General features: G+C 38.5%; 2 protein-coding genes across 2 annotated transcripts in view; both read left to right on the top strand.

The window, feature by feature from the left end:
- Positions 1–21153, top strand: part of CNTNAP2 (contactin associated protein 2) — a 1946973-nt gene that overhangs the window by 1062166 nt on the left and 863654 nt on the right. The window lies entirely within an intron of this gene.
- Positions 12152–12867, top strand: LOC132015208 (large ribosomal subunit protein uL3-like). Its single transcript, XM_059395821.1, has one exon. It carries the CDS (start codon positions 12152–12154, stop codon positions 12797–12799), a length of 648 nt encoding a protein of 215 aa, XP_059251804.1. The 3' UTR covers positions 12800–12867.

Below are 21153 nucleotides of genomic sequence, written 5' to 3'. Positions count from 1 at the left end.
TGCACAGCCATCAGGATGGCGAGGAGAAGGATGTTTAAGTTTGGAAGCAAAGATGACATTTCACATGTATCAGATAAGAGATTTCTTTCAGACATTCCTATAGACACGTCTCATAAACGCTTGGGTGAAAGGCTAATGTGGGAGTCCCCGCCGTAACGTTACAGTGGTGACAGTGACAAACCAGTGAGAGCGGGTGGAGAGTAGATTGATCTGGAAATGAGAACCAGTACCCAAGTAGGATGGAACCTTGACTTCGGGGAACGGACACAGGAGACAGAACCGCATGAGAGACTTATTAGAAGCAGGTGGAATGGCTGGCAAAGAGCCAGAGGGCACCAGGGCGTCGAAGCCACCAGAGGAGGAGAGAGAACCCAGAATTTGTAGAGTTTGGCTAGGGATGGTATGAGGACTCATCCGGATAAATAGAAACGCGTCTTTGACTACTGGCCAGCATGTACTCCAGTCTTTACTCTTCCTGCATTTCGGTTCCCCTGGGAATTAAGCACTGATCCGTTCTCCAAGACTTTTCCAAGATCACTGTCCTTTAGAAGTGTTCTTTTTTTTTTAAATTTTTTAAAAAGTTTTAATAAACATATGTATTATTAGCCCCGGGGGTACAGGTCTGTGAATCGCCACTTAGAAGTGTTCTTATCAGCTGCCTCAGTATCCCAGAATGTTGTCCAGCAAGCATCTGGCTTTGCTGTTCTCATGAGACGGACACGCCTTGTAAGAACTCTTCTCAGATCTCCCCTCCTTGTTAGGGTCTACCGTGATGTGGCTTTGGCAATACTTAGTATGGAGATCCTAGTAAGAAAGGATTATTGTTATTAGCATTAAGCTAAATGTTAGTCTGCAGAGCAACGAGGCTGCTCAGATGTAATGTTCAGATGATCTTAGGCTGCGTTAATGGAAGAGAGTCATGACCACGAAGAATGAGAGCCGTATTTTCTTCTGTACTGGTTAAACGATATTCTTATTCTGGGGGCCAGATTTTAAGAAAATTAATCCATTTGAATGTATCAAGAATAGGGTGAAATGAAAAATGTTCTGTAAATTGCTTTTTTTTTTTTTTTTTTGTGATGAAAATATCCATAATGGCAACCAATTGGGCTAAGTTTTCAGAACAGAAAACTCCCTTCTGCTTTCTTTCCCCATTCCCCTGAAAGTATGGAGTGCTCCGCAGACCACTCAGCAAATGCCTGCTTGACCTCTGGAAAAGTTCAGCACTGCCAATCAGCAATCAAAAACTTTTAGCAGGGCCTCCTGGGCAGAACACAGAAAATAGCTGAAAGAGAGAGAAAAATAATTCTAGGACAATGATGATCAAAGTGGTTTCTACTTCATTTTGGAGGGTAGATTTTTTGCAAACACATTTTCACAGACACATAGATTTGGGAAACGTTGGCTTAAAAACATACAGCTTTCTTGCTGCAGGATTCCTCTGAGTATTTAATATGTGAATGTGCAAGTGACTCAGTTTCCCAAATTTATTTGGCCTTTTAAAATGGACCATCTTTAAGTACTAGTGCTTCCCAGTACGCATTTTGGGACACGGATCTAGGAAGTAGGAAGAGGAGCAGAAAGAAGGAGGAAGCTGAGGTTGTGTTCTAAGAGCAGCCCCATGGTGGAGACTTTGATTAATTGTGTGAAGGGGTTTGTAGCAAGAGGAAAATACTCTTTTAAATAATTTTATTTCAGGGCGCCTGGGTGGCTCAGTGAGTTAAAGCCTCTGCCTTCGGCTCAGGTCATGATCCCAGGGTCCTGGGATCGAGCCTCACATCGGGCTCTCTGCTCAGCGGGGAGCCTGCTTCCTCCTCTCTCTCTCTCTCCCTCTCTCTCCCTCTCCCTCTGCCTGCCTCTCTGCCTACTTGTCATCTCTCTCTGTCAAATAAATAAATAAAATCTTTAATAAATAAATAAATAAATGAGTTGATTTCATCTCATTTTATCTGGGTCATGGAAAGTGCACTCCGTAACCCTGATCATCTGTTTTACCCGCCTTCCCACCACCTTCCCTCTGTAACCATCAGTTTGTTCTCTGTAGTTTCATCTGTCTCTCAGTTTGTCTCTCTGCCCCCCACGCTTTGCTTGTTTTGTTTCTGAAATTTTACATATGAATGAGATCATAGGTCTTTCTCTGACTTACTTTGTTCAACATAATTCTCCCTCGCTCCATCTATGTTGTTGCAAATCGCAAGATGTCATTTTTTATGGCTGAATAATGTATAATATACATACGTACATGCATACATACATACATGTGTGTATATATACACACATACATACCTTCCCATCAAAGCAGCCTTGGATCTGAGAGAGACTCAATCATTTTATTTAAGCCAGAACTATGAAAAGCTTCAAAGGGGCCCTATGCCTAGATTCTCTACACCGGGCTCCTTCCTAAAATTTTTACTCTTTTACTCCTACTCTCCATCCTCACTTCTGTCTGAAAGGATGATAGACCTAACTCTGGTCCTCTCGAAGCAAAGTTCTGCTCTACTCCCTTCTGTGATAGAAGATAATCTCCTGCAGTTAGTTTATCTGCTCCCTCCTAGTTTTAATATATTCTGGTTTCTTAATGCCAGAAATCTACAAACACCAAATAAACCCCAGGTTGGCCTTTGACCTTGCCCATCCTTGATGGTAACAGCCCCTCTCTTTCATTACTTCACGGGGGAAACTTTTTGGAAAAGAAAGTAGTATATCCGTTGCCTGCACTTCCTCCACTCACTGTTTTTTTCTAGGTGCATTGTGTTCTCTTACTATCATCTCTAATAAGAAAAAATAATTATTTGCAAGAAGAAAAAATGCTATTTATAACTATAAATACTTCCTGTAGAAGATGAAAACTGTTACATGACTGGTCTTTTCTTCTGAAAAATCTTGATGGGTTTACTTAGGTCCCTTTGGAGATCAGACTCGAAATGAATTGATCTGAATGCTTTGGAGATCCAGGGGTAATTCTAGAGGAAAAGAATAGCACAGGGACACTGAGGAGCCCAGTGAAATGACAGAAGGTCACGCTCCTCTCGATCAGCTCTTCTCCAGCAGCTCTAACCACTCGAACACAGTGCCGTCAGGGACAGTGTCTGTGTGTGTAGAAACTAGAAAGGGCCAGTTGCGCATCCAGCGTAGTGTTGGTGAAGCAGAGATGCACATAGAGGTCCTCTGATTACATGTGTCTCCTCCCTCATGAAGGGTGTTATATCATAAAAAAATCGTATTTCTTCAGCGTTTTTCATACCAAATACTCATTTTTTCTCACTTCATCTTCACAATACTCCTCTAAGTTACCACATGGTGTTATTCCTGTTCTATAAACAAGGAAATCAAAACTTGGGTGAGTCTGAGGGACTTGTCAAGGCTCACCGAATTAGTAAGTGGCGGGGCAGGATTTCATGCTACCTTGTCCTTAGTAGGTACGTAACAGTCGTTGAATTTAATTAGCTTGAGAGTCGTTGTGTAATTTAGTGAATTGGCTGCGGAGTATATCTATCAATTTCTTTCTGGGATAGGATATTTTCTTAAATACTGACAAACAAGCAAGGACTCATGCTGAGCTGATGCTTCTAATAGAATAACCTAGAAATCTATTACTGTATTGTGGTGCTATCAGTGCCAGTAAAAACTTTATTTGATTTCTGTTTTTCTCATTTATGCTACAAAGGAAGAGGATAGCCTTAGGAAAGTGATTTGCCTGTCATTTGATCTTTATGAAGAAATTACACATAATTAACTTATTTCATTTTTAGTAAGTTACTAATTAGGTGATACGTTCAGATTCGAGAGGATTAATCTTTTGGCTTCCAGCGTGGTAGTAAAAAAGAATCCACTATCATAGAGAAAACAAAATCATCAGGAGTTCTTGAGCCCCCAAAGAAAATAAATGATTGAACAAAAGAATGGCACTGAGAGGCTTTAATCTGAGCATTTAAAGTGAAACAGAGATTTAAGAAATCTTATGATCAAAGCAGTCGAGTTAAAATAGAAATAAATTATTTATTTAGCTGAGGGTAACATTTTTCTTTGTAATACTTATTTTTCCTAGAAATTAAGCCTATCATCTCAATTGTATCATAATATTTTAGATTTCACAGCATGAATTACTTGACTCCCCTATTATTAAATTAAGCCTTATTGTTCCCAACACGGAGCTTAACATTTAGTATCTAAAGGTCATTGCTCTGCAAACGTGAGACGAAGAAATAAAGTTTAGCAGCTGTATCCCATTCTGCTAGTCGGAAAGGAAGGGAAGCAGGAAGGAATAAACAGCCGTGCGGGCGAGCGGGACATGCTGAGCAATTCAGCATCTCGTGGGCAGAGCTGAGGGTCCTGTCATTTTCCTCACATTTTCAGCTTGCGTTCTGAGTCAGGGAGAATAGAGCAGAATTAGCACTAAGTTCAGTTTTTTTCATATGACCTTTGTTTGTAATGTGAAAAGAACTAAATTTCAGCAGAAAGATGTGGGAGATCTTGAACTCTAATTATGATGATATTGTTGAGTATCATTTGTAGTAAAATTGGGGAGTTTCTAAGTAATGTCCATACCCCCACTGAATTGTGGTCACATTTCAAGTCTTAGAGTTTTGCTGCTTACTTTCCTCTGTATTTGTTGCTCACGTGACTGTGGCGATATACCTAGCACAGGAGGTACCTGAAGGAAGTTTATTTAAGCACAACTATGTGAAAATGAAGTTAAACAGAAAACAATAGTCAAATAGTTAAAACATTCCTCATTAAGCCTTCAGTCCTTGGGATTTGGTTTAGTTCACTGAAATCTCTCACCCCTTCATTATGGAAGTGAAAATGGTCAAGAGAAAATTTGTGTCATTACCTGTGATGAAAATTGTCAGTTAATGCCTTCCTGAAGATTTTACATGGAGAGGGGAACTTAGAACCCTTCCAGTAAACTGTCTGTAAATCAGTAAGGAAATCAGGCTTGCACAGAAGAAATGTCTTTCTGAAATCATGGAAGTTGTCGGTGACAGATGTAGGATCAGAATTCAGGTTACCACCTGTCCAGTTCAGACCTTTCACTGTTCAGTTCTGAGTCTCGGCTCCCACAGTGCGAGGCCCCCAGTGTTGGCTGTGTCCTGATTAACTGCAGAGTCGGACTGTGTCAGCCATAGTTAAAAGCCACCCACAGTTCTCCAGAACTCTGTGGGAAAGGGCATAGAATTCTGTGGAACAAACCATGGAATTTCCTTCTCAGTTCAGCAGTGAGGATAGCACGACTTTATGATTAGTGCCAGGCCAGGTGTTATTATCAGCTCATCTGGGTTTTTTTTCCTCCTTTAGTTTTGTGTTTTAATAAGTGGTGTGTGTGTGTGCCCCAGGAGATAAGCAAGATGAATCAATTGGGGAAATGAAATAAAATATTTAAACTTTTATTTGCTTATAATTTCTATTTTTATGTTCATATAATATAATGTAGTACAATATAATTTAAAAATAGGGTTGCATGGTGGCTTAGTTGGTTAAGAGTCTGACTCTTGATCTTGGCTCAGGGCATGATCTCTGGGTCGTGAGATCGAGCCCTGCATAGTGCTCCTTGCTTAGCCGTGCTCTTGAGAGTCTCCCTCTGCCCCACCCCAGCTTGTGTGTGTACATACATCCTCTCTCTCTCTCTCTCTCTCTCTCTAAGAAAGGAAGGAAGAGAGAGAGAGGAAAAAGGAGGAAGGAGGGAAGGAAGAAGAAAGAGAGAAAGAAAGCTGATGCTACTGCTTTTTTTTAGGGGGTACAATAGAAAAAATTTGAGAGACCACCTTCAGAAAACAAGTCCTACCACCCATAAGAAGGAATGACTCTAAGGTCTGTTTGCAAATTGTTGTCACTGCATATCACTCAGTCTCTATTGGAATCCCTCAATATTCCTGTTATCAATTCTTCTTTCAGGTAAATCAAACCATATTTTAACCTCCCATCATCTCTAGAATGGTTGTTGTGTTCTCAGATGTGTCTGTAATGTTCACGGGACAGCAGGTGGCTTTAGTTATGATCAGTTTGAACACTCAAATTAAAAAAAAAAAAAACCAAAAATCAAAAAACTTTGCCCATGAATAAAATTCTCTAAATAACTGACCAGCCCTTGACCTTATCAAAAACATTCCTAGAGCTACATGTCAAGAGGATTGACTTTGGACCATAACGTTTGAGGGGAGCTGATCACTGCTTCTTGCTTTCTGCTTCACCTAGAAAGGGGGACTGTGTAGGCTGCCAAGTCCAAATCCTGCATCTTCTACCGTCAGCTCCATCTCTCACCCATAATCTCCTCCACCACTTACGGTGGATTTGTGCTATATGTGGTGCTGGAGTAGATCACCTCCTTCTCAGATAATTTTCAGATCATTTCCTGGTTTACAAGATGCTGGGAGTTTTGTGACCCCATCTCTCAGACAAGGCAGGAAACTAGTAGGCTAGTCTGCAGCTGCTCTGAGTCTTACAGCAGACTCTCGCGGGAGTTCTATGTAGAGGGAGTTCTTCACTGGAAAGTCTCAGTTACATTTTTGAAATATTTCTCAGTATTTATTTTCTCAACTGTTGAAAATACACAGAATCATATAATATTAGGGTGATTGTCTCAGTTACCTTTCCAGGGCAAAGGCAACGGACTCTGAATTTTTTTTTTTTTTTTTTTTTTTTCTAAGCAGATACAGAGCACAGGAAAAAGGAGTGCTTTTAATTCTATTGTTAAGTAAATTCCCTCTGGGTTGTTAATAAGTCAGAGAGGGGTGGTTGCTTCACACAGCTAGCTGGTAGAAGTGAGGTAGTGTATTATTAAAGCCTATTAGATCAGCAGAGTTCTTTTCAAATTTTTAATAGTAGGGTTTTTTAAATCAGATTTGAACTGGAAACATTATAGAGAACAACAAACATCCCAGTGGAGTTGTTTCATAATGATCAGCATCTTAAATCAGCCTTTCAGGCTAACAGAAAGAAAAAAAGCAACTGCATAAGTTCTTTTTTATGAAACGAGGAGCAGTTGTGATCATTAGTGTTTGCTAGTGTGCGTGTGTGTGTGGGGATACACAGGAAAAGTGACAGGAGGCAGGCCGGACTGCGGATGGGGCTCTCGGAAGACAAAGTAGTAAGGAAAAAGGACAGGAGGAGTGAAAGGCTGGGCTCACAGTGTCGAAGGGCCTTTCCTGGGTCTGTATTGTAAAGTGGTTTTGGTGGGGGGCAAAGCGAGGTGGAGGGAGAGAATCTCAAGCAGACTCCACGCCCAGCACAGAGCCCAGTGGAGGGGCTCAGTCCCATGACCCTGAGATCGTGACCTGCACCAACGTCAAGAGTAGGGCGGTTGACTGACTGAGCCACGCAGGTGACCCACAATAAGGTATTTTTAAGCGGTGGCGTATTTTTAATGTTTTCCCTCCAAGAAATCTCAAGTCCTTCACACACTTAATGTTATCATTGAAGTGCCTGACTTGACACATTATGAATTTGCATGTAAAGCTGATAACTGTTTGTCCTCAGGAATAAAATATTCTGAAGAGAACACAGAAAACTAGCTGAGTTTTATCAAAGCAAAAGGAAATGTTCCTTCAAAACATAACAATTATCATTTAATTGGCTTATTTGCAGGTTTTAAATATTTTAAAAAGTCAAGTAGGTCCCAGGAATGTGATTTGATTTGCAAATGTTTCTCGTGTCTTGAACTTTTTTAGCTGATTTTAGCTGGGCAGCTGTTAGGAAAGGCTTTTTATGCTCAGAATCCAGAGACTTTTAGTGTATATGTGTCTTCAGGGTAACTTTGCAGATAAATCAGCAGCAGCCTTGTTTTGTCTTTATTTGGACTGCACCTTTTCATAACTTTGATGCAGTTGGTAGGGAATTCAGCCAGTCAGTTCAACTGCGCTAAAGAGGATTTGCCTTGATAAATTTTTTGCACTTTAGAGGTCATCAGACATTTGGTCCCTGAAGGTAGGACTTGATGATAAAGGCCCCTAGAGGTAAGAGCATTCCGAATGTCACTGTTTTACCAAGTAAATTCACATGAGATAAACGTATAGAACTGAAAAACCAGTCCATTAATTCATACTTCATCAGTGGCATGTTTATACTCTATCAAAGGCATCTCCTTTCCTTGTGTTGATCTACCTGGGAAGCCCATTCAGTACCCAGTAAATGTTGTGAAAAATGATGGGGAATAATTTTCATTCATGCCATGATGAAGTCTGAGAAGGTATTTATGTTTTTATATATCCTCAAAATAAATCTGCCTATTTTAATGCCTTAGAGAGATCTAGTGAACTTCCCAGAGAGGTTATAGTAAATGGTAGAGCTCAAATTTGAACTCAGGGCAGCTTATTTTTAAATGCTCTTTCCTTCAGATAAAATGTCACTGCACTCAGTGAGCATCTAGTGTGCTGGGTTTTCCATGCCTGGCCCATCTCACCAGTGGCTCTGGGACACATTTTGTTGAGATTTCCCACTGTTGTTCCTTTCTGTTTCCCTTTTGCTGATACGTCCCGGCCTCTATTTATATGACAAGTAGGGTTGCTGTCCAGGTACATTTCACGTGTCCCATTATGGCTGAATCACATGTGTCACCTGTTGAAGGGCAGCTTCCCCTACTTCTGAGCTTAAGGGTACCTGCTCACTGGTGTTCCCGCGTGTAGCAGGCCTGTTTTCTCCGATGTACACTAAAAGGAGCAGTATTTTAGGACAGGCATATGCTCTTTATGTTAAGTGTTGCACCTCTAAATCTCTCTCTCTCTCACATACACACACATCAAGGAACCCCAAACATGGATTTACTGTTAGATGATTTCTTGGTCATTTTAATTTTCCTGTTCTGTGAGAATACTCTTTATAAACCATATAAAGTTGGCCCCTGGGTTGGCCATCGCCCAGGCTCTAAGACTACATTCTTAACGACTAAGCTGTCTGTCTTGATGAGCAAACACAGTCAGCTCTTTGCCCCGTGATATCTTTTGCACTTGCAGAGGGTGAAGCTTCTTGTCAATGTCTAGCCGTTAAAGGTTCCCCTGAAGGCCTGCTTGTGTGTCCGTGAAACAATTCACAAATTATTTCATTGTAATAAACAATGGTAATTGCTCATTTTCTTTAAAATATTTAATTTTGGATAAAGTTTATACTATCCTTTCACACTTATTTTAAAAAGTCTCTCCATATTTTGGTGGTCCAGGTACAACAAAATAAATCACTCTCTTTTCCTGCTATTTTATAAATACTGTTTTCTCTGCCAGGAATGACCTCCTTGCTTGAGGGTCAGTTTAAATGACCAATGATCTTTCTCCCCCATTCCTCTAAGACTCCACTTTTAGGTGTTCTTACTTTATTTTTGTTTAAGAATCTTTTCATATTCCTATTAGCATATGTGCTCTAGTCCTGTAGACTAACTGTAGACATGCCTGACTCTTCAATGTGGGGTATATATTGCTTTACTCTCTGGGGACAGTATGTGCTCAGTGGCTGTATGCAAAACTGTTCACACAAGGAACGAATGGGTTAAACATGAACTTGTCTGAGAAGTTAAATGTCTCAGGAACTTTTTCTGTAGTTGCACATATTGAAGTTGATAAGTGTAGTTGATATTCAGGAGTACAACTTTCAGAATCAGAAACTATTTGATAGGAGCTACCTTTCACTAGCAGTGTGAATCTGTTGAAGATTACTTAGCAAGTACTTCATCAGCATCATCTGGTGAATGTCTTTTTTTTTTTAAGATTTTTTTTATTTATTTGAGAGAGAGAGAGACAGCGAGAGAGGGACTACAAGCACGGGGAGTGGGAGAAGCAGGCTCCCGCTGAGCAGGGAGCCCAATATGGGGCTCGATCCCAGGATGCCGGGATCATGACCCGAGCCGAAGGCAGAGGCCCAACCCAGTGAGCCACCCAGGCACCCCTGGTGAATGTCTTTTTAATCGAGCCGCCCTGACCCCAAACCTAGCCAGATCCTGATGTAGGTCACCACACACACACACACACACACACACACACACACAGGCAGAGAGATACTCACGCACACACACATAATACCAGATTACAGTTAAGGATAGAAATGTTTATTCATCCTAAAAGTTGGGTTACATACAGTTGGATCACATGCAGTAAGGGTAGAGTGTAAATTATGATCATTGTACATGCACTGTGTGGCTTATTAGGCTTTAATTTTATGTAATTTGAAGACCGGTCTCTTTGAGTTTCGTTTGAGCGAAGAGAAATACCCATCGGTAAATGAGTGTGAGCTGTGGAAGCATTTGTTCATGATCCCTCATTTCCCTTTAGTAATGATAATGTTATATTACCTCCATCTACTTTTCATCCTTTTCAAGGTAATTTCACATACATTATCTGATTTTGCAACCAGCACCCGGTTTAATGTCACAAATGTTTGCAAGCTTATATTTGTATTGTTTTTTAAAGATGATCCTATCCTTAGATGTGGTTACAGATGAAACATACATTTACTTCAAAGCACCAATTCACTGAGACCCATAGCAATTTCAGTTGTGCTCATCCAAGGACAAAATTAGGTCTCAGGATTTAACTCGGGTGGGATAATATAATACACATAACCTGTTTACCTGAGAGCAGTAGAAACAAAAAGAGACAATCTAAAATGAAAGCTACTACAAAACAGTAATGGAATGTGATGTTAAAAACCACTAATAGATGTTGACCTTCCAAAACAAAATAATAAAAAGAAAGAAAAGGAAAACACACAGGAAAACTCAAGGGTGCTTCCAGAGTTGAGAAATATTTCATGAATTGCAGAGCCCCTTCACTGAATTCTTTCTTTTTTGTTTATACCTCACTTTCTGCACTGACCATGACATTTTCTATGTTAATAATATACGCGTCTGTCTCCCCTTCTTAATCTGCTGGAGCCTTATACCTCTTTGATTTGTCTACTCATTAGCAAGGCCAAACCTTGCATGGAGAATAGGCAATCAATACGTTTGCTGAATCGCATTGAACTTTTAAGCAAGGATAAAATTACGCCAACTATGAGCCTACACATTTTCTTAATCGTAAGCAGTTCAACTAAGAAAAAAGGTAAAACAGGGCACTTTATTCACTGCATAAGCAACAATAAAATACAGCTTTATGTGGTTTTTCCAATATGAAATATAGTTATCTTAGCCATAATCTTAGTCTGGTGCTAAATATATTATTCATGACATGTAATTATAATGAGTAGCTTGCCTTTTAAAGAAGATGTAGTGATGTTAGCAGTGAGAATGAAATTGGCCATTTTTTTCCCCATAAAGCTCTGTGTTTTCCCCAGGCAATAAGATATGGCTTTGCAAGTAGAATGTGTGGATAAAAAGACAAATTGTGTACTATCTCTGAGCCTCATTTTAATATTTAATTTTACTTTAGGCACATCCTGGTACACTTGAAAAAGCCTTTATTTACTTTTATTTCCTAGCATTAATTTTGTTGCTCTGAAATACAGCAAGTACTTTACTAAGTGTTAAATTAATTCTAATATTGTGAATATAAGGTTTTACTTTTATGAATGAGTTTCTATTCCCAGAGTCACTCAGTGGTGGGATGGTGACACCGATTTTGAGCCCTCTCCTCCCTTTTTCAGCCAAAGGGTGGATGGCAGAACTAAGCTAGTGCATTGCCATGAACTTGCTTAATTCTGTTCTTGTCGCCCTCATATATAATGGGGGTCTCTGTATCCCTGGGAGCACATAAATGAGGGCATCAAAACGACAAACCCCTGGGTGTCGGCCTGCGCTTTGAACATGGCTAAATGTAACTATCCGGTTCAGTCGTAGAGTTGAGAGAGGAGTCACATCATTAATGATGGGTCACCTGTTAGCGGCCAGGCAGAGTATCAGGTGTGTTTCCTGTTCACTTTTTCACTCGTCAAATCAACACTGCTGTTCACACCTTACAAATGGTTCAGTGAGGCTAAGGGAGGTTGGGTGACTTTGCAAAGTTATCACATGTACAAAGTGTCTGAGATGAGAGTGGGCCCCAAAACTTCTGGTTCTAAAGCCCATGCCTAGTCCACTCCAGTACGCTGAATCTGCAGAACCCACCATCGCGGGAGATGGCCACGTAGAATCCTGAAGCAGTCTTGCTATCTCACCACATTTTCTCCCACTTACTGAGCATCTCCCCACATTCCACCTGTCTCCCTCCATAATTTTAGATCAAGACTCTAAATGCTGTTAAAAAAGCTGGACTGGGCCCGGGAGAGGCTGGAGCAGCAGGTGCCAGTGAACCAAGTGTTTGGGCAGGACGAGGTGATCGATGTCATTGGTGTCACCAAGGGCAAAGGCTACAAAGGTGTCACCAGCCGCTGGCACACCAAGAAGCTACCCCGCAAAACCCACCGGGGCCTGCACAAGGTTGCGTGTATTGGGGCTTGGCATCCTGCCCGCGTGGCCTTCTCTGTGGCTCGTGCTGGGCAGAAAGGCTACCATCACCGTACGGAGATCAACAAGAAGATCTACAAGATTGGCCAGGGCTACCTCATCAAGGACGGCAAGCTGATTAAGAACAATGCCTCCACCGACTACGATCTGTCTGACAAGAGCATCAACCCCCTGGGTGGTTTTGTCCACTATGGTGAAGTGACCAATGACTTTGTCATGCTGAAGGGCTGTGTGGTGGGAACCAAGAAGCGAGTGCTTACGCTCCGCAAGTCCTTGCTGGTGCAGACCAAACGGCAGGCCCTGGAGAAGATCGACCTTAAGTTCATCGACACCACCTCCAAGTTTGGCCATGGCCGATTCCAGACGGTGGAGGAGAAGAAAGCGTTCATGGGACCACTTAAGAAAGACCGAATTGCAAAGGAAGAAGGAGCTTAATGTCAGGAGCAGATTGTGTAGCTGGTGGGATCTCAATAAAAACTATTTTCCAGTGAAACAAACAAAAAAACAAACAAAAAAAAATGCAGGTGGAAACGCAGTGAGTTGTCACATTTAAACACATTTACGTCCATCCTTTGCATCTTAGGTCGACCAAAAGCCAAGAGCATAAATTGAACGAGCTGATTACACAGTGATAACATTTAGAATAAAAAAAAAATATTTAGAAAACTCAAAAGACAGATCTTAATTGCCTAACCATTTGCTCTAGGCTATTGTTATTACCACTTTTCAGAGGTTCTGTGCTGGGTGTGGAGCCTGCTTCAGATTTGCTCTCTCTGGCTCTCTCTGCCTCCCCCCCCAATAAATAAATAAAATCTTAAAAACAAAAACAAAAAACAGTTCTTCATATGCAAAGGATAAATCTGCTGTCGGCCTTTCATCATTCCACAAGTGATGGTGCACTTCATGGACCCGTTTTTATTAATGTGTACAAAATTAACTTTTCCTTGTCTAATTTGTTTAAAGTTTTAACAAAATGCATCGCTCTGCTCCATCCTTACTGTAAAATTCTGAAAACTAAGGGAAGATATCTTTTACTTAACCTACATATAGGATACAAATATGCCACGTAACATCTGATTCTTCTGTTGATCTCTCAGTGAGGATCATGGGCTCAAAAGAATGTAACCCTACAAATCTCCATATATGCATCATGAGCTCAGCATTTTCTTTATTTTATTTTATTTATTTTTTTTAATTATTATTTTTTAATTTTTTCAGCGTAACAGTATTCATTATTTTTGCACCACACCCAGTGCTCCATGCAATCCATGCCCTCTCTAATACCCACCACCTGGTTCCCCCAACCTCCCACCCCTCGCCCCTTCAAAACCCTCAGATTGTTTTTTAGAGTCCATAGTCTCTCATGGCTCACCTCCCCTTCCAATTTCCCTCAACTCCCTTCTCCTAGTAATTACACTTTCTCATTATCTAATTACAGTAATAACCCAGGTTATTATTACATTAAATAGTCAGGAAAAGCATGTATCTTTTTCCAGTTTTATGTGTTTGTTTTTGTATACATTACTCAGCCTCTATATAAAATTTAAGGATGTTCTGTGGACTCATGAGCCAGCATTTAGAATATGTCCTGAAACTTCCCAGTGAGGCATCATATGTACACTTAATTATAAAACTGATAACAGGGAAAACTAGTACGTTCTAAGTGGATGAAAATTAATTTCCATACAGTTTTGACATTTTTACTTTTATTTGTGTTTGACAGCAAAAAAAAGAAAAAAAAATTGTCCAGATCTGTTTTAAGAAGATAGTTTTATGACTTTGTGTAAAAGCTTACAGAAATTTCCTTTGTAGTTAATTGACTGAAAATGGAATTCTTTAGTTACACGCAGGCGATTATGAAGTGAATGTCCCCACATCAACATTTGCCTCTCTTGTTTGAATCAAATGTATGTAGGTATCTTCTTTTACTATTTTTCTTCTTCTTGTTGTTGTTTTTTTAGAATTTGTGAAGTGAACGTTATGTATTCAATTTATGCAAAAGGTGGAAGTTTTCCCTCAACTCCCAAGACTTTATTCTGCTTGGTTAAAATGCCCAGCTAACATATGTTTGCTACAGATAAGGTGCCTATTTAAAAGCTGGTGTTCAAAAGAGTTGGTCAGTGATAGTTCCTTCTGTCTCATTAAAGACAATATATGCTTTCTACCTTTTCTCTTCCTTCAACAAAGTTAGTGCAATTGAACTGTATTCAAATTGTCCACCTTATTTTGGAATTCCATTCAAATGTAGCACTGGATCTCCACATTTGAATTTAAGGAGAGTTGCAGGAGCATCACATAGTAAATCTACAAGGAGAAACTAAGATTACAGCAGGGAAGAGGAGGGGCCTTTAAGCACTGCGGATCTTCTCCAAATTTTTATTCATTCCTATATACGGAGCCTCAGACTTATTTCATTAATAATCCCTAAAACTCAGGGGTTAATTTTTTTTTACGATTTTATTTATTTATTTGACAGAGATCACGAGTAGGCAGAGAGGCAGGCGGGGGGCGGGGGGAGCTGAGCAGGGAGCCTGCTTCAGGACTTGATCCCAGGACCCTGGGATCATGACCCGAGCGGAAGGCAGAGGCTTTAACCCTCTGAGCCACCCAGATGCCTTCATGGTTTAGTTTTCTACCCATGAATTTCTAAATTCTTGGAGGTCGTGTTTTCATGATAGTCATGGAAACTATATTCTAGAGAGGAGGACTGGATATGACATTGTGAGTCAAGGCCCAGAGTTACTTTCGCCTCCGTCCCAGAACAGAGAATTCCCTTCAAAGCTCTTTCCACTCTGTCGCCATCCTCTGCCCCCTCAAGTCCCGTCTGTCAGTCACTGCCCTTCAGATAAATTCGTTTAAATGAAAAGAGAATCTGGCCACCTGTGTAAAAATGAGTTGTATAAATGTCAAGAAGAAGGAAATAAAGGATGTTAAAACATAAAATGTATTTCATCATGTTAATCCCAGTTCAGAAACTACGGGAACTACCACAGCTTCCAAAATAGGTATTAAAATTCCTAGGTTAACCTATTGGAAATGCTTCATAGTCTTTTCCAACTGAGCCTTTTAAACTTATTTGCCCTCATTGATTTTATCACTTTTTCTCGAACATGTTTTTCTTGTTCCTACTTTACTTAGTTGCATTCACTACTGTCCTCCTGTAAATCATCCATTTATTCACTCACTTATCCGTTTATCATTCTATGACTAAAAATACATACGAGGCACTGAGGATATAAAAATGATAAAAAAAAAAACACAGTTTCTTATATGGAGGAGCTGATAGTCTAGTAAAAGAGATGAAACTGTAGCATTTAGAGTACGTCTTACTAAGTAGTACTAAAGAATGCTTCCACCAAGTGTGCAGAACCTATCTAAGATTTAAATCCTTCGCCGTCACTGCTTACCTATCTTCCATATTTATCTTAGCTCGTAACTCCTTCTTCCTTTCATGAACTGTATCAAAGTTTACTGCCTACATTACTTATTTTAAAAAAACCATGAAATCTTGAATTTGCCTGAATCTAATGTGCACTTATAGTCTTCTTATTTACCATTATTATCAATGAAAGCAAATTGTTTTAATCGCCCACAATATGAAGTGGTGTCTGTACATGCAGTTGGTGCATAATAAACATCCTTGCTTGAAATTTTAATGGAAAGAAGACAATAAAAGAATAAAAAATACCAGAACACTATGTTTGATTAGGGAAGGTAAAATATAGGGAGCACATATAGGTACATAATATGAAATAAAAAAATGTATGAGGAGGTAATACTTTAGTACCACTAGACGTATTTTTTTTTTATTTTTTTTTAAAGATTTTATTTATTCATTTGACAGAGAGAGATCACAAGTAGGCAGAGAGGCAGGCAGAGAGAGAGGAGGAAGCAGGCTCCCTGCTGAGGAGAGAGCCCGATGCAGGGCTCGATCCCAGGACCCTGGGATCATGACCCGAGCTGAAAGCAGAGGCTTTAACCCACTGAGCCACCCAGGTGCCCCGCACTAGACATATTTAATATGTTGCAATAGATGACTGCTTTTATGACTTAGTGTTATTTCAGTGACTGATCATTAAATCTTATTAGTATTACAAGACAGTTTGATGAAAATACAACTGGTTTAGGAGTGAACCAGCAGGTAAGCATCACAACAAAACTCTACTTATGTAGAAAATAAATCCAAAGAGGGAGTGTTGGAAGGAATTTTCAACATAAATGTAAGAGGTAAGGCACTAGGGTCAAAACTGAACCTGTTCTGTTTTCATATGGTAATGATCGATTGGTCCTTTCTACAAAAATCAAGGTGACTATTCTATGTTAAGTGATCAGTATGAGCCTATCATGGAGGTTCTCTTCCCATTGCTGGTGAGTGGATGAGAAAGATATGTAAGAGCCAGTCTTGGTCAACTTGTTGTTGCCCCCAAAAAAGAGCCTGTATTAGGGCAAAACCACACTGAAGCTAAGAAGAGTGGTGGTTTGCACAAGACTGGGATTCCATATGATATGGGTAGATCCTTGAGATCACCAGACCTCTATGTTTTTTATTATGTGAGGTGATAAAAATGGTAAGTGTCTTAGTGTTAAGCCCACTGGGAGTCAGAATGTTCCCTAAGTTGTATCCTAAGAATTTCTCACTAATGTAAGGACAATTGAAAATAATCAGAGATCTCAAAATAACTGAAAGACACTTAGGCAATTTAAATATGAAGTTACCTGAATTCCTGAAAAGCAAAAGTAAATAAAGCTACTTCTGAGGTTTTTCAATCTTAAAAATGTGCTTTTCGTGAGTTAAAAAGTATTTTCCTTGCATAGGATTTTGTTTTTATCCTAATGATAATGACATAAGTGCCTGGTATATTGTAGGGTGCTTTTCATCAACATAATGATAATTGGGTCTCATAATAACTTTATGAGGTGGATTGAACCAGTATGATAATATTCTAATTTAAATGAAGAAATTGGTAATTCCAGAAGTTTAAATTGTTTGTAAAATCTGAGAAGATGGTAGAGCCCAGATACCCTCTTGATTTTTCACCTGCCTAACTGCTTATTGGCACTCAGAGCAGATATGATCATTTTAATGGTTTTAAACCTCCCTGAGTACACATGTACACATGGTGAATTTGAAGTCAGGAAAGCATTAGTAAATTATAGTGCATTAAAACGTAGACTTCCTTGCAGACACACTTGAGCGGGTGACAAAGGACAGCCCTCTGATCTTCCCTGTACATACCGCCTCTCCTGATTCGTTGTTACCACAAACATTTGGAGCAAAAGTATCTCCCATGCCTAAATTCTTACAGTGTTTGAAGTATGTTTACATAAAGGTAATTAGCAAGTTAGCAAATTATACCATCATGGTTCCAGTTATGTTTATAATAGGAAGGTTATTCATTTGCAAGAGTAGAGTCCTTTGTCTTGACTATGGATGTTAAAAAAGAGAATGGGAGAGGTGCAATAGAAATAAATGATATGAAATTTAAGCATCTTTTAATTTATTTACAATCAATATATTTCTAAAGACTTGAATAAAACCAGAAAGTATGACTTGTTCTTTTTTAAAAAAAATTAATTTCAGTATAGTTAACATACAGTGTTACGTTAGTTTCAGATGTGCCATATAGTGATTCGACAATTCTGCACATTACTCAGTGCTCATCAGCATAAGTGTAATCTTAATCCCCTTCACTTAAAAGTAAATATGATTTTGAATAGAATTCTTAAGTACCTTTTCTGTTCCTCCTTTCTGATGTGAAATGAATGCAGCATTTATAATTTTGCATGCAAAAGAATATATGATTACAAAGTGAAATGACTCCTTTATGTTACACTAATTTAATTTCTTTTTATTTATGGTTCCATATTATTCCCCTCAAGATGTATCATGGATATTGGTAATTTTACTTTTATATGCTTTATAGTACCCATTTCCTACAACTAATGCAAGATTCTTTATAAAGATTGATGAAAATTTAACTTTCAACTTAGTAAGGCAAAATTCTATGTATCACAATAAAATTAATAACATCAGAGTTCTTGTTCACAGAACAAGAACTTTAATCTCATCTATGTGCATTTGCCTATGATTTAGTTTGTTTCTCCTGACATTTGTGAAATCAAAAAGTTTTTCTACAACTGGACATTTGCTGCTTCTTTTTAGTGCTGACTTACAATACCGTATTATTGATATAAAATATGTATTCGGTAGGTAGATGATACATTTCAGACATCAGACTCAAACTAAGCACTATTTTTGCTGTGGCATTAAAAACAAAAAATATTTGTCATTAGCCAATATACCTAGGCCAAATTACTTTATAGCACCTAAAAATACTCTTGACTGTATAAAGTTTTGACTATACTAATAATTCCTTCTACTTTAGAAAACCCTTCACAAATAACAAATATGATAATCTTCAAGTGGCTTTTGTTTTTACTAAGATAAATTTAATTTTTTTCCTCGTACAAGGGAAGGAACATTGTTACCAATCAGCACACTCTTTTAAACCCAGTGCATTTGAGCAGTCAGTCTTTTGAGATAATGGTTATCTGTTAACTTTCCCTCTGTAGCAAAACCTTTCTCTTGTTTGCCGTGTTTTCCCATTTATTTGGTTAGGTCCAAGTTATTGTTTTTAAGTTCCAAAATGTTCCTTTAATATATCAGGACTACAGTATAGTAGTTTTATCGCTTTATTTTTTTGAGAACTGCATTAGTGATGTGGAAAATAAGTGATTTATTTCCATAATGATGTGGAAAATAAAAACATTTTGATGTATTAATCTTACATATATGATAATAGTTCCTAAATATAGTAAGCACCGACCATGGCTTTTTTAAACTGTGGATTAATTCTTATTCCTTTTTCCTGTAACTAGCTCTTAGAGTAGTCTTAAAACAATGCATACTTTATGGAAAAGAAAAGAAGTGAAGAAGGAAAAAAGGGAGGGAAAACTAGCCATTCACACAATCCAAGAATTTCACAACAGCTGCTACAAAGTTCAGACGACTATGAAATATTTACATTTAGCAATGCTCCCTAGTGTTTCTATAATTAACTTCTCTTTCTGGAGAAAAGTATTAAATGTATATTTATTATAGATGAAATTTCTAAGTAATAAGATGTACGTTGCCAAGCAAACTTGCCTTAATCCATCAGTTTCTTAACTCACGCTTTTGCCCCCTCTTTTATAAATCAATTATCCAGTAATTTGCACTGATGCACTAGACCTCCAGGCTAGCAGCTCAGAGTGTTCTATCACGAAGAATTATTAAAACGAAAGCTACAAAGCTAAATCTTCAGTGGTAGCTAAAAAGTAGATAAGGACTGCATAAATCTGATTCCCCAGACAAGGAGTTCTATAAATTAAGGGCAAATAGGCAAGTGATTAGGCAACATGTGATTTAAGGTAAAAGTCTTTCAATGATCATGAATGAGTCCCGTTTAAAGACATTGTATTGCATTCACTAAATAAATATATGCCAGTTCTTTGCTGATTAATAACAAGCTGTTGTGTTTCAAATAAGTCAGCTGATTAAAAAAATGAATTTAAATAACATCAGCAAAGGTCATCTGATCTACCTGTTGCTTTAAATTAATTTATGGTATTTTATCCCCAAATTCCTCAGCTCTCAGAAATTTCATGACTGACATGGTCTAAGAAAAGCAAGACATTTGAAATATGTATACAATATGTAGCATGATGATAATGTAGGTTTTATGCCAAAGCAATTCAGCAAGTGTGCAATTACTTTGCCTGCAATGACTATAATGTAACATAAATGGAAATAATTTATAATACCGTGCTCGGTATCAAGCGTGCTTAAGCACTTTTGAGATATGGCAGAGGATCTTGCTTCCCTCAGGACTAATAATTTACATTTCATCTAAGTCATAACTTTAATTAACTGCCCTTGTTAAGATAGTTTTTTTCCCCTCTAAACTTAATCACAGTTGGTATTTAAATGACATATTAAATAAATATTGTTTCCTTTGTATTTATTATCAAGTCAAAGGTCTTTGCTTTAAGAAAAATATACACTAGCTCTGCAATTTTTAGAAGCTGTTCAGGAACTTTATGAACTGTACACAGGAGTAAATAACTAATTGGTGCTATACTTTATGGTATTGGCACATTCAAATAGTTTAATTGATTTGGTGCACTCTCTCTCTCTTAAAAACATGAGATCTGTGGCCATGGTAGAATTCTCACTGTTAATTTATATTACCTGTTATACCGCCTTGTTAGTGAATTATTCGGTTTCAAAGGCAAAAGTATGTTTTCCCACATGAAAAAAAAATCACATAAATTAGACAGTCAGTAAGTAATAATAATTGTTATATAAGTAATAAGTAATATAATTGTTACCAGTGGCATGGTAAGTAATAGCGATGCATACAGTCATTTACTTTACACAGCTTAACATCATAGATGTTACCACCCTGAGCCTACGAATGGTATTTACTTAAAAGTCACTGATGGGACCGTGTTATTTAAGACCCAGACTTCAGTCCTTTTAATTTGCTCTGCATATCAGTTAGCCCCTCGTGTAAAATCGCATACTGTAAGTCATAACTGTCTTATAGCGCTGAGCATTTTGTACTTCACATTTAGTCTGTTTTAGGAAGTCCTCTCTCACCTACAATCTTGAGGCTTTACAAGATAACAAACATCACTGTGGTGTAATCAAGTGCCCTATTCATAGCATAATTATAAGAAATAATTGTTTAATGAAGAAACTCTTTGCACATTAATATAACGTGCATATGAGCGATTGATGAATACTT

The sequence above is a fragment of the Mustela nigripes genome, chromosome 4 (genome assembly GCF_022355385.1).
Source record: "Mustela nigripes isolate SB6536 chromosome 4, MUSNIG.SB6536, whole genome shotgun sequence".
In the NCBI taxonomy this organism is placed as follows: domain Eukaryota; kingdom Metazoa; phylum Chordata; class Mammalia; order Carnivora; family Mustelidae; genus Mustela; species Mustela nigripes.
Note: the sequence above shows the minus strand (reverse complement) of the source record. Positions and strands in the feature narration are given on the sequence as shown.